This window comes from Chaetodon auriga, chromosome 8 (assembly GCF_051107435.1).
Source record: "Chaetodon auriga isolate fChaAug3 chromosome 8, fChaAug3.hap1, whole genome shotgun sequence".
In the NCBI taxonomy this organism is placed as follows: Eukaryota; Metazoa; Chordata; class Actinopteri; order Chaetodontiformes; family Chaetodontidae; genus Chaetodon; species Chaetodon auriga.
The window spans coordinates 4,728,344-4,747,494 of NC_135081.1; the positions used below are offsets into that span (position 1 = coordinate 4,728,344).

At 42.1% G+C, this 19,151-nt stretch overlaps 2 protein-coding genes across 3 annotated transcripts in view; one reads left to right on the forward strand and one right to left on the reverse strand.

Moving 5' to 3' along the window:
- Positions 1 to 5,983: 5,983 nt before the first annotated feature.
- abhd5a (abhydrolase domain containing 5, lysophosphatidic acid acyltransferase a) lies at positions 5,984 to 15,192 on the reverse strand. Its single transcript, XM_076737489.1, has 8 exons — positions 15,151 to 15,192; positions 14,500 to 14,580; positions 12,801 to 12,886; positions 11,699 to 12,074; positions 8,645 to 8,799; positions 8,054 to 8,165; positions 7,732 to 7,918; positions 5,984 to 6,220 (listed from the first exon to the last, which is right to left on the reverse strand). Exons 1-8 carry the CDS (start codon positions 15,180 to 15,182, stop codon positions 6,131 to 6,133), a joined length of 1,119 nt encoding a protein of 372 aa, XP_076593604.1. The 5' UTR covers positions 15,183 to 15,192; the 3' UTR covers positions 5,984 to 6,130.
- Positions 15,193 to 15,425: 233 nt separating this feature from the next.
- The window catches only part of ano10a (anoctamin 10a), a 34,048-nt gene continuing 30,322 nt past the window's right edge, over positions 15,426 to 19,151 (forward strand). The window contains exons 1-2 of one of the 2 annotated variants that reach the window (XM_076737486.1): positions 15,426 to 15,465; positions 17,003 to 17,068. The gene's annotated coding sequence lies outside the window, so the exon portion shown is untranslated. Of the gene's footprint in view, positions 15,466 to 16,937; positions 17,069 to 19,151 lie in introns of those variants that run through there. The other variant, XM_076737488.1, reaches the window with a different exon arrangement.

Below are 19,151 nucleotides of genomic sequence, written 5' to 3' on the forward strand. Positions count from 1 at the left end.
CGGTGTGAAAGATATGGGGGTGGCACTGCCGCACAGCCTGAGAGGATACGCTGTCTGAGGTCTGAGATGGAGGGAGGATGGGAAAGAGAGAGAGAGAAAGATATATCCACACATACACACAGGCAGCTGGGGAGCCTCATCGAGAGAGGGGGAACAGAGTAATAGTGAGGAGAGGAGAGGAGAGGAAGGGAGGGAGATAAGCGCCTTAGAGGGTGGGAAAGATAACGACAGATAGGGAAAGCAGCATGGAGGCCGAAAGTGAGCAAGCGAGACAGACACAGGAAGAGAAAGAGAGAGATAGCCTATAGAGGAGGCGAGAGGCTGAATTTAATAAATTAGATCAGGCGCCATGCCGGTTTCCTAGCAACCAGACAAGACGAGCCTGGTCTGGCCTGGTCTGTGCTCCAGAGTAAAGGTCTTTCTCCTCCGCCTCTTCTTCCATCTCCCTCTGCCTTTCTTCCTACAGCCCTCCTCCTCCTCCTCCTCCTCCACCTCCTCCTCCGCTCACTCATATCAGCGCTGGACACAATCACTGTCCCAGTCATTGTTACAGACGAATATATTTAGAAGCAGATTCATGTACTGAGGTAAAATGGTGCCACAGATTTACATCTCAGATACTGAGAGGAAGCAGGCTGGTTGTTTAAAGCGGGTCACTCTGGATTCATTAGTCTTTTCAAAAACAACATGACTCATTCGTCATTAGGAGCACTTGATACACTTATCAAGCTTCTTATGTTTCCATAAAGAAATATCACATATTATTACACTACTACTACATGGCATATTCATGTAATTTTGCAAAGAGTATATTTGCTATAGACTTATATTGATATGGGAAAATACTCGTCTCCAGCCCCATTACTAACTAAACTACTTTAACTGAAGTTGCACTGTATATGTTGTGCTGCTTGAGTCCAAAATAACTCCCAAGTTGATGCCGGGTGGGAAACAATTGTATTGTATAGAGTTTCAATAGTGAGTTTTAGTAACTCATATTTAAACAAGATTTAGACTAATAGTTCAATATTTTGTGAAATAAGCTTATTCACTTTCTTTCCAAGTGTTCATGACGAGACACCAATTTCACGTCTGCGTGTGTGGAGCTGGAGTCGGTACCGGCCAAGCTTAAAAATAAAGACTGGAGACAGGGCGACACAGCTAGTCATTCACAAATAAATCACAGTCTGTGCATTCTGGGGACTGTTACATAGAGTTTGTTTCCATCTGCTGACTTTCTCGGTGCTCACTTTAAATCTCAGTTTAACATGTACAGACATCACAACTGGTTTAGAAGTCCATCATGGTCCAATAGGTAACTTACAGTGAGGTAGGAGACCTTTTGTGTGCAGCAGGTAAACTTAACAGGAATTAACAATATTTAGAATATTCATACATTCAGATATTCCCCATGAGGCCGAGGGAGGAGATGTAATTTGGTAATTCTTAACATCATAATTAAGCATTTTTGTTTACTAATATTCCTCACATATTACATTATAAATAAAATGCATTTTCCCACATGTTGAGCAATTCCTTTAATTGCTGTTTCAAAGGTTCCTTTGCCATAGGATTAAATTTGGGGAAAACACACCTGTGGCAAATAATAATAATGCTATATATTACAGCACAGCCTCAGCATTATAGATTGAAAAATTATCAGTCTAATGCATCTGTTCAGTGTAATCCAGTATGACAGGTTGAGCCTCTCTGTGCAGGTAAACACACACTGAAAAAAACAACAACACACATTTCATGTCATTTTATTCTAGTCCAGTCACAAATATTATTATTTTTTAAAACAGTTGAAAATGTTTACTGGTGTGGTGACATAATTTTAACAAACAATTTGTGTTGGTAATAGGTTAAAACCATTTTTGTGCACTGGCAGATGGTTGTTATGTTGATACATGGTAATCAGTAATGCACAAAAAAATGACTTGATGGAAACCTCTGGTTGTCATCAGACTGGCTAATAATGGCTAAGGTTTGCATGTGGTGTGATCGGCAGAGAAAGAAAGGGTCAGGCTGAATGCATGTTTGTTCATATATGTTCATATTAGGTCTGTCTTCACCTGATCGTGTGAGCGTTGGACCTGCACAGAGAGTCACAGCACAGCACAGCACAGCAAAGCAAAGCAAAGCAAAGCAGGGCAGACTGTGGCTCTGATCTGCATGTTACAGAAGCTGTTTGAAAGTCGTCTGCTGGAGAAGCTTCAAGGCATGACACAGCAAAATGGACAATTTCTAAATGTCTGAAACTGCTGCGCTTTGCTCAGCTCTCCCCAATGGCACCAGCATTCAGACACACACGCTGCTCACTGCTGTGCCTACATACCTGGACCCTTATTACCTCAGAGGATCGGTGGCCTTCATCTGGACCAGATTCTGCTTCAATCTGATGTGAATGTAACGGGGCGAGTGTTTGAAAAATATAGCTGTTATAATCAATTGTGTGATTCACCGGTGGGGTATTCTCAGGCAGTGGAGTGACTCACAGGTCTATAGTGGCCCCACCCTGCCACGTCGTGTTTAATGCTCTCGTGTCAGAGGAAGGATGGCATTGCTGTAGCTTTATAGTGTGCAACATGAGACATCTCCAAGTTAACTGCTTGATATTCAACTACTGCCAGGGATAAGAAGAAGCTCCAGTTTTGCAGTCTTAGTGGGTGGGGGGGGGGGGGGGTCAACTGAGGCTTCAAATAAACTCTCTCACTATGAGGCAGATATCTTGTATGTTTTTATATTCTTCCACAAATCCATAGTCCTGATGAACTTCCTTCATGACATGAATGAGATTCCCTCTGTTTCCACGGCTAATCAACAGCTACTGTACCACCAAGAGGAGACTTCATTACACCCACCTCAATCATTTTCCAAACAGCTGAGTGGGACAAAAGTGCCCCATCGGCTCCATGTGACTCGGAAATGCTTTCACATGAGCTTGCATATTTCCCCCAAATCGATCAAAGAGCGGAGAGAATAAAAACAGATAGGATGTCTTTTACGGTCGATATCTGTGTTAATGTGGAGTCCGGATCTAAGGGTGGAAACAGAAGGGGAAAAAAACAGCGTACATCCTCAGTCCATTTAACGCTCCATGTTCCAGAGCAGTGTTCACTGCCCTTCCTCTCTATCCTCAGAAGCCCTTTTGGCAGCTGGTAGTATGGAAACATGTCTCATGTTCCTTTCAGACTGCTTTCTCTGTAAATTGAATTAAAAAAAAGGTGGAAATGAGTGGAGATGTTAGTGCACTGAGGACATTTCCACAAGCTCCATATCTCCTCATCTGCATATGAGTGCTCTCTAGTGGCGGAGAGGGAAAACTGCAGAGGTCCTCTGCTGAACACGAACACACAGGAATCATTTCTCTCACTGGCAGAGGGCTGACAGCTCCGAAATGATAAGGGGAGCTGGAGGAGAAATATTGATTCATCTGGCTCAATTAAAATGAAAAGCAAAAGAGGGAGAGAGGCCGAATCACAGTGTTGCGTCGCAGATTAAACATACGAGGCAAACACAAAGTTAAACTGACATTATTCACGAGTGACACAAGACAGAGAAGCGAGGGAGCCATGATGGTACTATAGCACATTTTATTTGTGTTCACATTTAGAAATATGTTAGGGAGACTGTCACAGGATGGAGCATTTTGGGGAGAAAAATAATTTGAATCATAGGACATTTTTACATACACGTTTACAATTTGTATCAACTTGGTAAAAATACTAAGACGTGTTTCCCTGTGACACATCAGCTCTAACATCAGTGCTGCTGTGCAGACACAGTTCTCTGAGGACGTCCATGAAACACTTCACAGCTGTGCATCAACGTGAGTTTCTGCCTTTCATATTATAGACACAGACTGCATTAGAGCATTTCAATTGGAAAATCAGCTGTCAAAAGAATTGAATGGATTTAAATATATTGTTTATAAAGTAGCACCAGAAGAGGTAGAGACAGATTCCATTGATCCTGTATCGAGGATTAGCAGACTTTCCACTGGTTTCTTTAGTATGTAGATGATTTAAATTAACATCGAAATACTGCAGTTACTGAACTGAAGGCACACTCCAGAGAGACACATTTAAAAAAGGATGGGCAAACTCAATACAGCACGTCAAGACATCCTGATGTTCAGTCCCTAGGGGGCGTCAAGCTCTGAATCACTCGATGCTACACCTTCCACAGCGTAGCTCAGTAACATATGCAGTCAAATCTGCAACGTACAAGCCCAAAGTGAGATAACCCTGATGACATCAACAGCCAATTTTTTTTTTCATAGCGAAGCAAAGTGAAACTGGATGTTTAGGGATTTGTTCCAGAAGTTTAAAAACATGTATTCAGAAATACATTGATATTTGTAATAATGCAAATGACCTGCAGTGCATCCAGGCTTGGGATAAAAACCTCGCTCCACAGTACGTTCACCTCATGTGTCTAACTGCAGCTGGTAGAGATGAGAAGAGTGTTGGTGGATATCTGAGCATTATATATCTGCCCCTTACTGTATATATATTACCCCTTATTGCTACAGACAACAGTGAAGCATGATGTCTGAAGTATGTGTACATGCACCAACACATCGCACATGGCACCAAAAATGAAACCTTGTTCTCAAGACAGATGTCTGTGTCAGTACAGGCTGACCCGCGCAACTGAAAGCCAATCGGCCAATCGTATTTCTCTAAAATACTTTCAAAGGATTATTTTTAGCATTAATCTTTATCAGGGATCGAATATTTAGAGTAAACAGTGCTATTGAGAGTTAGAAAGAAAAATCACTGCATAAAAAAACATTGTTATGATAATACCGTATGGATTCAACTCTTCTCAGTAGAAACTCTATGGCACCAAAAGGCTGACACACTATCACACTTTATACAAGAAAAAACAAAGGCAATGTTAAAATTGCAGCTTTATATATGTGTATATATATATATATATATATATATATATATATATATATATGTACATATAATATATAATAAGAATAATGCATGTGTGTGTGTTGGAGACAGCAGTCAAAAAGGCCCAAGGGCTGTGTACCAGCTTTAGTGTGTAAAACAGGTTTGCAGCTTTCAGTTTACCACTTCTGCCTTATTCTACAGCTGATCTGGGACAACAACTATAATTGATGCAATCTAAATGAACCTCTGGCTTAAAAAAACAACCTAAAGACATGCACATACAAAAGATTATTATTAGCTGCACACACATCTATGGCGGTTTCCTGGTGCCGATGCAGTGACGTGCTAAGGAGCGTGCTTCCTGTGTGTATCAGAATCATATGGAAAAACCACAAACCACAGGTCGAGCACTACACAGGAAACTCCTATCACATGACACTGTGAGTGAACTTTTTGAATGCAGCGACAATTGATTCCGTTTCAGCGTGATGTAATTTAAGATGTATAGGTTTTAGAAATATTAGAAATTATTTTCCTGACATTTGGAGTCAGTGAAAATATGCACACATTACAGGAATATATTGACACTTGAAGTATCCTCACATGATATAAAAATACACCTTTTTCTTTTGTCTAGTTAAGTTATTTTTGCATGTTTGGATCAAACCATTACGGGAACTATCAAAAGTGACTTGGCGACAATAATGCACATTCACTGAACACTGAGGCTTTGTGTTATGTTCAGCTATCTGGATTTCAACATGCCTCCGCTCTGAGCTGCACTTAAGAGAGGCAATTCTTAGAAAATACAGTATAACTAATGCTTCAATCATGTGATCAAGAGGCACCACTGAATGAATGTGTGTGCTGCACAGTGTAATGTAAAAGGAGCATGTGATGCAGGCTCTCAGCCATTATTTGATCATTGTAGGAACGCTGGTAAAAAAACATTTAAAAGGGGACTTGATAAGCGATGTCAGCTCAGAGCCTGTAGTTTCTATGAATATCCCTGAATCAGTGGTCAGGTGACATGTGAACTGCAGCCTGTCATAATGTATGAGTCAAAAGCATGACTAAAAGGCCTCTTTCTGAATGTTTTTTTTCACATACTCACACTCCTTGCTATGAGGAAAAGGGATCCTGTGTCTCCAAACCAGTGATGTCTGTTAATGGTGCTCCCCTTTTTTCTCCAAAGTTCAGTTATCACGCTCGTCTCAACCTCAGTCCACTTCATCACACACTTGCAAAACTCTGTGGTTGAACTCCTCTGCCTGGTCAGCATATACATAGTGTCCGGCTCCACGGATCGTCTGCAGGGAGGATCGAGAACAGGAAGAGAAGCGGGTGATTAAAAACAGGAGGCAATAAACACAGAGAGGCCATAAAAGGAAGTAGAGAATTTGTTGGAGCGCACTGCGTCTTTGGTTTATTGCTTTTATAAAACAAAGGTAAAAGAAATGTTCAGTTTGAAACCATTTCAAGTAAAAACAGTTACGTTATCACAAATCAGTGCAGAGGACAGCAGTTAGTTTCATAAACCTTTATGATCACATCAGTACTTTTCATTAACACCCTGCTGAGAATCTGTATGATGGCACAGCATATAGAGGAAGTGAAAATTCATTATTCAAATATGGAGTTTCTTTATGAAGTATGGATCATTATGGATTGGAAATAGCTTGTTCGCAACAAAGATGAATTACATACCAAATTCTAGATTATAAGTAAGTGAAGAAGGGGTCAAAGAAAATATGAGAAAAGGGAGTGGAGATAATTATTATTTCTTTTTTTTAAATATTACTTTGTAATCCTTGGTAAACCCCTTTTTCAGTTTATATTGACATTTTCCTCTCACTGTTAGCTCGGAGGCTCTATTTGGAGCGTGGCAATCGTAATCTAAACTCAAGTCCCACAGTTGTTCCACTGTTACGAGACACCTGAGCCGACTCTATTTATTGATGATGACGATAAGACACAGTTGAAAGTTCAGGAAAAGTACACTTTTAAGATGAAATACGATCATTAAAGTAAATGAAATTAGAAATCTTTTACCAGGATTCGTCATAGATGATAAAAACAGAAGATGTAAATAACTAGAAATGTGTTTACTCCAATGATCTGATGAACAGCTGCTCTTAAAACCACACCATCTTTGACACCAGGACAGCGCTAAACATAGAGAATCATTTGATCCTGTGTTTACATCTGCTCACTGGTTATATGGGAACATATGACCTCTTATTAGTCTTATCTAACCTGTGCTGACTATAAGTTATTAAGTGAGTCCAGTGGCAGGAATGGAATATTGCATGCATGCAGCCATTTTAGCATGTTATTTCTGAGATTTAAGGAACAGCTAAAGATGATTTAGTTTTAGTTATCTGCAAGAAAGTAACTGGAATAAACCACAGTAAGTGAAAAGTTCAGTTATATTACTGCAATAACAGCAATTTACAGTCTGACTACAGTTTATCTACAGCAGCTACTTGGAAGCGTTAATGAGGTTTGGAGGAGGAATATTATTCCCAGGAAACACTGGGAACTCAATTACATCGTAAGAACACAAGTTCAAAAGGGTTATGTGATGAATTTCAACTGATGACTCAACAATAATAACCACAACCCTGCAAGTAGAGTTGGCCTCTTAAGGGCCTATAAGCAAGTGAAGGAGGTGAAAGCAGAGGGGTTAAAATTCAGAAATCTGGTGAATCCAACATGAACTCATCCAGGAGAAAAATGGAAGGAAAAACTTGTAAGAGGGTACAGAGAGTAAAATGCATGAATTCCCTTCCCTCTCTCATCCAGTACACCACGAACTTACTATGATCTCCACATGAGAGCGTGGCCTCATCTCTTTGATGGTGCTGCCTGAGTTGCTGTCGATGCTGGAGCGGGATCCGTAGATGATGGTGATGGGGATCTCAGGCTCAAGCTGCTCCATTCTCTGCAGCATTGGTCTCTTAGCCCAGCCATAGGGAATGGTCATATTCTTAAAAGCTGTTTCCCCGCTGTGACAATACAGAAGAACACAGCACAGGGCAAATGTTGACGACAGGGTATAACATTGGGTAGTAAAACTCTCCAATGGCTGCGCCAGAGGTAATGGATAAATGGCTTTCATCGCAGATATTAGAGAGACAGACCTGGGGGTTTGCACGTTCAGGTGATAGATGTACTCTGACACAGTGTTGTCAGTGAACATGGACAAAAACTTCCTCTTGAAGTCAGGTCTCAGAGTCTGGACCAGAGTGGGACCTGTAGGGGCCAGAGAGGAGACGCTCGAATATGTCAAAACCAACCATGTAGCCATTAAAAGACGAGGCTCCCTCATTACATTTTACACGATCATTAACCACGGGTAGGGTTGAAGGGCACAAATGGAGCCATGGTTTGACTTGATTCCTCTGACTGATGAAAACATTACCACCATGCCCCCGTTCGTCTGTACAGAGCCTCGATTCAACACTATTAATACATTTTCATCCATCTTCTCTCCATATGCTCCACATACTCAGCTACTGTTTTCAGTTTCATATTATATGTGATGCTACTCTATTTGCTCTGCTGTTACTTGGAGACCCATTTAAATCCATTGTATCCTGTTGTGCTGCAGCCACTACCCGGCCCCCCCTCAGAGATCATCGAGGTCCATCTAATGTAATTGATGAAAACAGGTTGGTAGTGTCTGCTGTGGTAATGTGCTGTCTTTTACCACCTTACTGTCTTAGTCTTACCCAGCGGTCCGACCAGTCTCAAGCCAGCCAGGGGGTTGAAGGGACTAAACATGGCTCCTAGGGCTTTGATCCATACCGGGATGGGACGGTCTGCCTCCACTGTGTCTGGGCGCTCGGGGAAACCCCAGGGCTCCACCAGCAATATGTGCTTTACTCTGTGGGCCAGAGACAAAGAAATGAAATACACATTCACCTGCTACGTGTGTTATTTCATGTTTTGTTAAGTCAGTGGATTATACAGATCCACACATATGGAAAATTGGCTTATTTGCTTTAATGACAAGAGTTAGATGAGAGGATGGATTCAACACTCAGTGTGGTGTTAATCTTAACATCTAACTCTCAGCAATAATAAAAAAAAAAGTATGTTTCCTACTACATGTAAACATGTACTACATGTAAAATATTTCTTGTATCGCCATTTTACATTGGCACTCATCAAGTTATGATACCATTTCACACATCGGTCATATTAGCAAGCTAGTAACATGAGCAATCAGATAATCAGACAGCTTGTTGCAAAACCTCAGATTAGTTCAGATTAGCTGTTGATTTAGAAAACAAGTGTGAACACATCAGAATTACCAAAAAATCAACAACAAAAAAAAGAACATGGCTGCAAGCAGAAAATCTATTTTCAAGCCCTTTTATGCTCAACAGAAGGAAGCAGCTCAGTGGGCCAAGATGAAAGACGTGAGCAGCAAGGAGCAGCTTTCAGGCTTCACGGAGGTGAGCAAAGTCACTTCGGCTACTTTCATTTTCTTTAAACAAGGAGTGTGACCAATCACACGCTTGTATCATCATCACAAACCCTGCAGCATCTCATTCATTACACTCTCAAAGTTCTACCATCTGTCCCCACTTCGGATCGGGTTATAACCAAACTCTGTGGGATCGTCAGTGCAGGAGGTAGCACAGGATGTCTGCAGTGAGCTTCAACAGGATTGCTCAAAGGCATCTTGACTTATGAGCAAATATGAGCTGGGTCATGCCAACTTGCACCAATAACTATGGCACTTCAGATTTTGGTAAATATTTGGCCCCAGAGCATGTACCATTAAATTACTGAAATTCCATCTACTGAGTTCAGAGACAAACGTTTTTGGTATTTGACATGTCCTCTATAGCTCAGCATGCTTCCTGGACACACTGAGCTGGATCTCTGTCAATCCGACCTATCGTGCGAGGGCCACTGCCTTCAAAAAGCAAACTTTGGGCCTTAATTACAGAGCCGGCATGGGCTCATACTTCTTGAGAAACACATGCACTTCATTTCCAGTGATAATGCCGAGTTTCATGTTTTTAGCTCATTTGAGTTCAAGGCAGTTTGAGCCATTTGACCTGCAAATGAAGTGCTGAGGTTAATTTGGCTAAACCGTCTGTTTATTCACAATCTGTCTGCCTGACAGACTTCTGTTCCCTGCCCTGTCTGAATTTGTTGTATTTATGTCACTGTGCTCCTTCTTTGAAGAACACAGTGGTATCATAACTAATGGAAATAATGTTCAACGCTACGGAAATAACTCAGAATAAAGCAGAATTATACTTTAGGAATGAATGTATAACAGCAAATTCATCTTTTCTATCACGTGCACTAAGTGACAGTGAGGCAACTCTGCTGTTAGACACTCTGCCTCTGCACCAGAAACAACCCAAATCCATGCCAACAGGATGACACAGTCTAATATAACACACAGTACAAATTGTTTTCAGGCCCTCTAGTTGTAATCTATTATGTTGTATTCTAAACTTTCTCTTTAGGCACTAAGGACATACATTATGTTCCTGATTAAGAGCATCTCGTGTTAGAACTTAAAGGCCATTTGGAAGACTGAGATAACAAGAAGAGGACAGGAAGAGGGATTTTTTTAGCATTAGTGATGAAGGAGGGTGATAAGGGATTGAGGACATTTTATCAGACGTCCTTTGGGGAGAGGCGGGTGCCTGCTGGAAGCTCGGAGCTGGAGACGCAGCGAGAGGAGATGATTCAGGAGAGATAGAGTCTAGTGGGAGGACAGAGGCTTGGAGCACACTGCTGTTATCACGGGGTGCCAGCACCTACAGGCACACTGCTACAACTATATCCTGTACGCATGCTGGCATGTCCTGCTGCAGTCATGTTCACGCTATGGGCAGACTCATTATTCAAAACGCTGCTCAATTCACAGTCATTTTTCTCCTGGGCAGAGTCTGCTCCTTTGTTCGGTGTCTGCTAACAGACGTGGTTAAAGGATAATTCTGGTTTATTACAACAATCTCTACTCAAGGTCCACTTACTGATTCTGGGACAATTCTGTCAACACAGCATTGACATATCATCACCTTTTAAGTTGACAGGGAGAAGCTGATGGCAAACGGTTGCTTATTTTTATATCCAGAGGTTCGGAGTAACACTATGAATCATTTGGAGCTGCGTTCGTGTCCACCTGATGGATCTAAGTCCAATACTCGTCCTCTTTTAGCTAGCAAAAAGCAAAATGCTCCACTACATTCACCGGCTAGTCATTGACTGAGTCTGCCTTCTGGTTGGTGCAGGAAAGGAAGTAAAACACACAAACATCATCTCTGTTCTGGTCTGTTTTACAACATTTTAAACTGAATATCTTTAGGTTTTCTGTTGTCCTTGGTCAAAACAAGCAACCAGGGAACTTTCATTGGGTATTCATAACAATCTTCAAATATGTCATTAACCTTTCTGTGACTTTTACCACAACACTGATTTTGTTTCCACCCCTTCATCTAACAATTAATTTAATGATATATTTAATGAACAACGATTAAAATGTATTAATGAAACAGTCTGATTCTGATGTCAAAATGTCATAAAAGCGTGCCATCTTCCACCTCTTAGTGTCAGTCAAAAAGAGTCATTTGCTGAATATTTCAGATTGAACTGCATGCACATTTCCCTGTTTTGCCCTTGGTATAACATCTTTCACACTTAATGCAGCTCATATCAACAAGATCAGCACCACAGGATAAAAGATCCCATTTAAATTAAAAACAACACAAACCCTACAGTAAGATAAGAGAAATCCCATAATCTGCACCCACCTGCCTGGGTATTTAATAGAGTATGACACAGCCAGGTATCCTCCAAGGTTGTGTCCCAGCAGTATCATGGACTCTAGACCCATTTTAGCCCTCCACTGCTCTATAGAGTCCACAAACTGGTCCTCTGCCTTCTGAGCATCTGTGGCAAACAGAGGCCTGCTACTCTGTCCGAAGCCCAGCAGGTCCAGGGCGAAGACGGGCCGACGCTGGGAGAGAGCATCCAGGTTCTGAGCCCAGAGGCCCACGCCACCTCCAAAGCCATGGAGCAGAACCATGGGGGTTCTGTCTTTGACACGGCCACTGCTAAAGGTCAGAGTCCACAGCCGGTCACCGTTGGTGATGGGGACGTACTGTTTGGAGAATTTGCCTTCTACACCTGAGACGAAAAGGGAAGCACAAGGAAACAGAGGAATGTAGAGGGCGAATGTGGTGGAATGTAGAGATAAAAAGAAAAGCTACTGTGATTTTTTTTAACTGAAAGAGAGAAATTAAAATGGGCCATACTGATACAAGTATACAATCTCACTCTTAGGTGATGCCATTTGTATTAGTTCTTACTATTTGGGTGATTTTATATGTATGGGTATGAACAGTGCATTGGTGTATATTGTATACTGGTGCATAAATATAAGATTTAAGATGAATTTGTGTGGTACAGTTGTTCTTTAGATTTTTAAGCCCTTTGAAGATAAACAACATGTGTATTCAGAATACTTCTAAAATTTTGTTTTTATCCAAACACTTATGAATACAACAATATACACAAACCATATTTGCACAGATCATCATTACTTGCATGTTCATTCATTCCCAGAATGTTAAGAATGAGGAAACATGCAAACAACTTACACACACTGGACTTCTAGATGCAACACGTCCTTGTCTCTGCTAAAATTGTCAACTGTGTAACAAGTCAGTATGTGTCCAGTGTGCATGGGTGACCATGTGAGTGAGTGGCCATGGCTGGTGAGTATATGGCCATGGTGACAGTTCCTGCTCTAACTGTACAAAAAGTATAATCCAGCTGAAATGAAGTTTTATCGTCTAATCATGACTGTTTTCAATTTTATAACTAACATAAGTTAGAGGGGCTGATTCTTACATCGCAGCATCATGTCCTCTGCGGTCTGTAGCTGGATCTGAGAGGTGGGACACCATGACGGCAGCCAGCTGGGGATCCAGCACCACCTACACACACAGGAAAGCTCAAATTCAATCATCAGGTTTATTTTTATGAAACACTGAGGGGACATGGTGTCACTGCAGTGTGGGACAATACTAAAAGGATTGAGACAGAAACAGAGAAATAATGAAATGTTGGGACGCTGATTAAAACATAAACTTAAAAAACAATGCAATGATATGCAAACCCTTTTTGACCTATTTTCAAAGTGAGGACCTGTCTGTAAAAGACGTTGTCTGGATGGCAGCATGTGCTGCTCCAACACCTGTATGTACCTTTCAGCATGAATGGTGCCTTCACAGATGTGCAGGTTACCTATGCCACAGACACTAACACACCCCCGTACCATCGCAAATGCTGGCTTTTGAACTTTGCAGCAGTAAGAATCTGGATGGTCCTTTTCCTCTTTAGCCATCCATGATCCATGGTTTCCAAAAAAAAATAGTATTGACAGTATATCGTTTTTGCTTTACATGATAGAGTCTCAACTTGCATTTGGAGAACATGTAGTTATATTCTTCATACAGTATATGTCAGTTCAATGCAGTGCTGCCTGAGGGGCTGAAGGTCACAGGCATTCAATGTTGGTTTCCAGCCTCGCATTTATTGCGTTTCAGAGCGTCACATCTGATAAACATTGCATCAGCTGTTCAGTGTGGGTTAATCCATATGAAACAGAGGGTACTTTACTAATTCTACAGGCAAGCACTGTTGACGCAGAGGGGCGTAGGGGACAGATCATTACAGACCATTAGAGAGAGCAAAGCAAGTAAAAAAAAAAACAAAACTTAATTTTCAACAAAATGTTCTCTTTGTATGTTAGTTCATCAGGCAGCCCTATTATGAAACCTCTGAGTGAGCAGAGATGTCAACATGGAGTCTTTGGCAGAATAAAGAAATGAGGATAGCAGAAGTCCACACTCCACATATGTGGCTCTGTTTTGTCCAGTCCACATACTTTTGTCAAATTGGCTTGGTTGCAAAACTTTTTTGTTTTCCTTTCATACACTGGCCAACCTGACTGGATGAACTACCTGGAGTTGAGGATCTGTGGATGTGTGGTCTCTGGTTTCTTGCATCCTACGTGGTGTAGTGTGGACATGGCTCATGACTGAGTCTATATGTGCAGCCACAATGTCAGTGGACACCTATCTCATGCCCAAAACTCTGCACCTGGCCCTTGGACAGAGCATCAGTTACTGCTAGTGTCTTCGATGGAGCATACACAGCTTCTGCATTAAAGTGCATGAGTCTCATCAGCAGCCTCTGGCACCCTACTGGGACATTGTCAAGGTCTTTACTGTTCATTAAGGGCACCAGGTCAGCGGTCAGTTTAAAGCTGTCAAGTCCACACAGCGCGTGTGCAGTTATCAGTAGATGGGGACGGTAGAGGGAGGGGAGACTGTCCACTGGATAAACAATCATGGATGCTGCTGTTCTCACAGGTGGACAAACAAATAGAACCAAAAAAAAAGCTAAAATTGGTCACCAAATATACATTGATGGCATTAACACACCTGGATGCCCCACCAAAATACAAACACTTGAGGCATCTGGTGATTGAGGGGGATACACCTTGGGCCTGCGGGGTCTCCATCAGGTCTGGGACCAGACTCACCTTATTGTGGTGTCCACGTAGCCCCACACACTGCTGACCAGACTGTGACCACCAGCCACAGACAGCATTCTCTGAACCACCCTGAACCCAGAACAAGATGAAGCAGACAGTGAATGGGGCGAAGCTATTACAGGCAAATGATGGCTGTCAGTGTAACAGGTGGCAGATGTGTCACACATCAGCACATAGCATAGCTCAGTGCCCTGTACTTAACAGTGACGAGGATGACATTTAAACTGTTATCTCCTCTAAACCATTATCTACGGCTGGTACGATTTTTTTTTTTTAACTTAGCGTGCGTAAACAGCGTAAAAGTTGCAAAAATATTATGTTCGAGGTCGACACGGGGAGGGCAAAAGCTGTTTTAACTGACACCATGTTTCTTGTTCAGCGTCATGTAAAAACCTCTTGGCACCATATTAATATGTGTGTTTACCTGAACTTCAGGATAGAGCCGAACTCCTTCAATGTTTAACTTTGTTAAACATGAAGTCACTGCTAGTGTATGACAACAACATGCAGGTATATTCAGGAGTTTCACAGAATTTTACAGTATCACAGTAATGGCAACAGATACGACATACTGAATATCGCCGATAATACTGTCAATACTTTTACAAACAGAAACGGTGGGTTCGAGGAAATACTCACCCTCCGTTCGCTGTCACCGCTTGCTCAGCCATAGTGCTACAACACATCAGATTCTACGCGCGGTCACGTGGCCTCAGGGACTCTGACGTAGAGTCAATGTGATTGAACACATTTGATTTGTTGTTCACGAAAGCTTCACCGAGCGGCGTCTTTACAGCTGAACTCCGCACGGAGGTCCACGGGGCTTGTGTCCCCGCCCAGCGCAGCGCTTCTTTAGAAAAACAAGCGCACCCAGCTACAGGGCATGAGGCACTGCGGAAGTAGCTTCTCGGTCAAATATCAAAATACTGCTCCACAGCGGATGAGGGAGCTTTGGTAAGTAGCTAGGGGATATTAATACTTCTCTTTTTCAAATACTTTGCGCATTCTAAACGTTACAAAAGGTTATTTTGTTTGTACTGACACCTTTTGATACACACTAAAATGTTACATTTTGAACAAAACCTCGGTCTTATGAGTCATGTCTGTAAGTCCTTCAAAATGTTAGAAAACACTGTTTGAAGTGTTTGCTTGAAACATTTGCAGAGCATATCGTCTCCAGCAAAAAGCACTTTCCGGTGTTCATTTAACTAAATAGAAATGTTTGAGTCATTGATAACCTTAGAAACACAAATACGTTTAATGTCTTATAATTTACTATAAATAAATAGATGTCATTACAGTCTGCCTAACTTAGGACTTATGTATTTATAATGTGCAAATAATTATTACAGATACAAACCATGTAGTCGGGGAGGTTATAGTATAATTTGTACTGGAAAACCTCATAGTGAAAACTTCACACAGTAATTACAGTATGAGAAACAATTGTGCAAACGTTCTTAAATATATTCTAACACTTCTTTACTGATTACCACAATGACCACTACAGTTGCAGGTGTTTACTTGTTGATTCACTTATTTGTACAGATGGAACAATGTGTGCATTAAAAGGGGAAGTGGGCCCACTGATGCTGCATATATACAGGCCCAGATTTTTGTGCAATGCCACTGATTCAGGGGGCCCTGAGCTGGATAAAGGACCTGGAGGATGCCTGGAATCTTTGTATTATACTGTAGATGATATTTCAAGGCTCCCAATGACCTGTCGTCAGGGGCCCGGAAATTTTTGCATCACAAGGAATTTGCCTTAGTGTTTGGGTGAACAACAGTCACAATAAACTTAGTACGAGAAAAGAAAAACAAGTTCTGCAAGAAACAAGGATGGATCAATTCTCTGGTCCCCAGAGAATGAGTCGTATTGATTATTGCCTCGTCGACCTTTGATCAAGCACTTCCATCAAGGCATCTAGTGAGTAGAATCGTTTCATTGAGCACTTTCTTGTTCAGTCTTTCTAAACGACATATTATATATTAATAAAAACACAATAAAATACAGTTGACAAAAACAGAATGCATTTTTAAATATTGAGAATATACCATTTCATTCTATGGATCACATTAAAAACAATGAAGTGTCAACAGGTTTAATAGTATTTTGATTGGTGCGTCACTGTGGGTCTATGGCTCTCTTCAGAAATGCACTCTTTGTGATATACATTAAAACAATGACAATCCTGCTGCTTCAATAAAAGACATCAGTGTCTTTAAGACGGAATGATCCATGTTTGTGGACGTTTCTTTTGCTCGTGCGGACAGACTAAGCTTTTCTTCACTGAAGTTCAGTCATAGCGAGCGCGAGGCGGCGATGATTCCTGCGTGCGTCCACCGCACGAACAGAACCGGACGGGAGCGTCAGTGGGTGTGACAGCTGAAGTTTGCTGCGCAGCTGCGTCGTGACGTGGAATGCAGCAGCCGACAGAATCCAAACTACACAGACATGTCGCTTAAAATCTAATCTGACTGTTCGCAGATCAGCAGGGCGAGCCCCCGCCCCGAGGCTGGAACAGAGCCGTTTCCTGCACAGACACAGATCTGGGTGAGTACCGAGGCGCCCCGACACTCACAGAAACCTCGATGAACCGGGGATTAGCGACAGAGCAGTCAGTACGGATTTGTTGTAGCAGTCAGCACTACTTTTCCACTAATGCCTGTTCATCACACGTTGCTCGTACACAAGCCCCTCCCGCTGTGTGTGTGTGTGTGTGTGTGTGTGTGTGTGTGTACGTGTGCGTGGGTCAGCTGTTTCTGTCTGTAAACTGTATCTGATCTGCAGGCCACTGCCCTTACAGTATGTGGGTCTGTGATACCTCCATTTACCCTGTACAGTAGATCATAGTGGTAATGACTGCACTGGAGCTCATATGATCACTTAGTTGCTGGAGTACACTGCAGAGTTCCGGAGGTGGAGCAGCTCTTGACACACTTTGTATTTCCTCTGGACTGTTTTACTCAGGACTCTGGACAAATGTCTTTTCTTTATGTGGGCTGTTTAAAGCATCCCTCTCTGATATTGTTAAAGCGCACAATAGCGCCCCCATTCCCAAAATGTCTTGGAACATGTGCCACAGAACAGGGGCATAAGCACTGAAACAGACGTAGGCCTATACAGTTGTTGTATGAGTGCTTGAGTAAAGTTACAGAATGTTGTTTTGGTCTGACGTCACCCACCACTATGTCTGCATGCATAATGAACAGGCACATATTGAAGTACACATGCTCAGATTGACACATCTGATCTGACACTAACATTCACAGACAACAGACAGAGCCTGTTTACACATAAACATACAGATGAACCAATAGTGGACAACAAACATGTCATGTCCACTTGTGTCAGGACGTCTGTGCGTATGGCTGCACATGAAGTCATTCAGCCTTCTCTGTGTCATAGCTGAATGAAGGTGTGTTTTAATATGGTGAAGTGACTGGCATCATGAAAAACACTTTCAAACAGTTTGTGCACTTCTGACTGCAGTTCTTTGGCCGCAGCATTCATCGCTTCACTTCTGAGCCTCACTGATGTTTTTTCAGGCTTGGCTTAAATTGCTGATGTCTTAATGATGACAACATCCTCAACTGTGCACGCAGATTATCACAGTCAAAATCCTCTGAGTGTACGGACGTTATAGAAGACGGGGGAGTCACCTCTTTACCAGAGACAGCTGTGACCTGCAGCTTTCCACGTCCACCACGACCTCCAAGTCTTTCTGATCAAAATGACGACTCAGGTCACTATTCAGCAAGTCTAATACGTCAAGGTGTCGTTACCCGTAATACTCTGATTGGCTCTGAAATGCGTGCTCACTAGCCCCGCCCCAAACTCCTTTGGGGAGTCTCTGTTGCCTTGGCAACCTGGGTCTCTGTCAAATCCTTGAAGGTCTCAATCACTGACTTGTCAAATGCATCATCTGACCTCTGCCGCTGAGTAAAAGCTTGTGCTACAGCGACTCGGGCCGTTTGTAGCATTGTGTCAGTGGTCTTGGATTGGCGAGGCGCAGACTGAAATAGGTGTTGAAGTTTTCAAGCGTGGCTGGAACGCCCCCAGCTTCCTGACCACTTTCATCATGGGAATTCTCTGAAAACTCTTCCATCACAGCGGCGAGCTCAGAGTCACTGACCGACTTTAAAGTGCCAGCTGTCCCCGTCCATCGTGTTGGACAGAGTGTTCACAGGTTTTCTGGTTTGGGTTTTGTTTCATTTTGTGGAGACTTGAATTCACGGTTTTGTTTGGGGGATTGCTTGATCAGGCAAATATTGATTCAAGATTGTGCACCTTAAAGTTTGGAGTGACTCCCTTCAAGTGGCCTGTCATGGTCATGTTGGTAGCACCGTTGTATATCTACCCTCTGCACAACCAGGCAATATATTGCACTGTGTCAAAATATCATTTAGCACAGTGAAAATTGTGTGAGCATCAGTTTTAGGCAAAACAAAAAGAACAACAAAATCCTGACAAACAGCAGATGTGCCATCCACCCTGTGAAGCACCGTAACAAAATGTTCTTTGTTCGAATTGTGTCTGGTTTCATCCCTGAGTACAGCATAACATCCATCCCAAACAGGTCATAGAACTTTTCCTAAAACATAAAGTGAAATCAGGTCAAACTAGTATATAATTT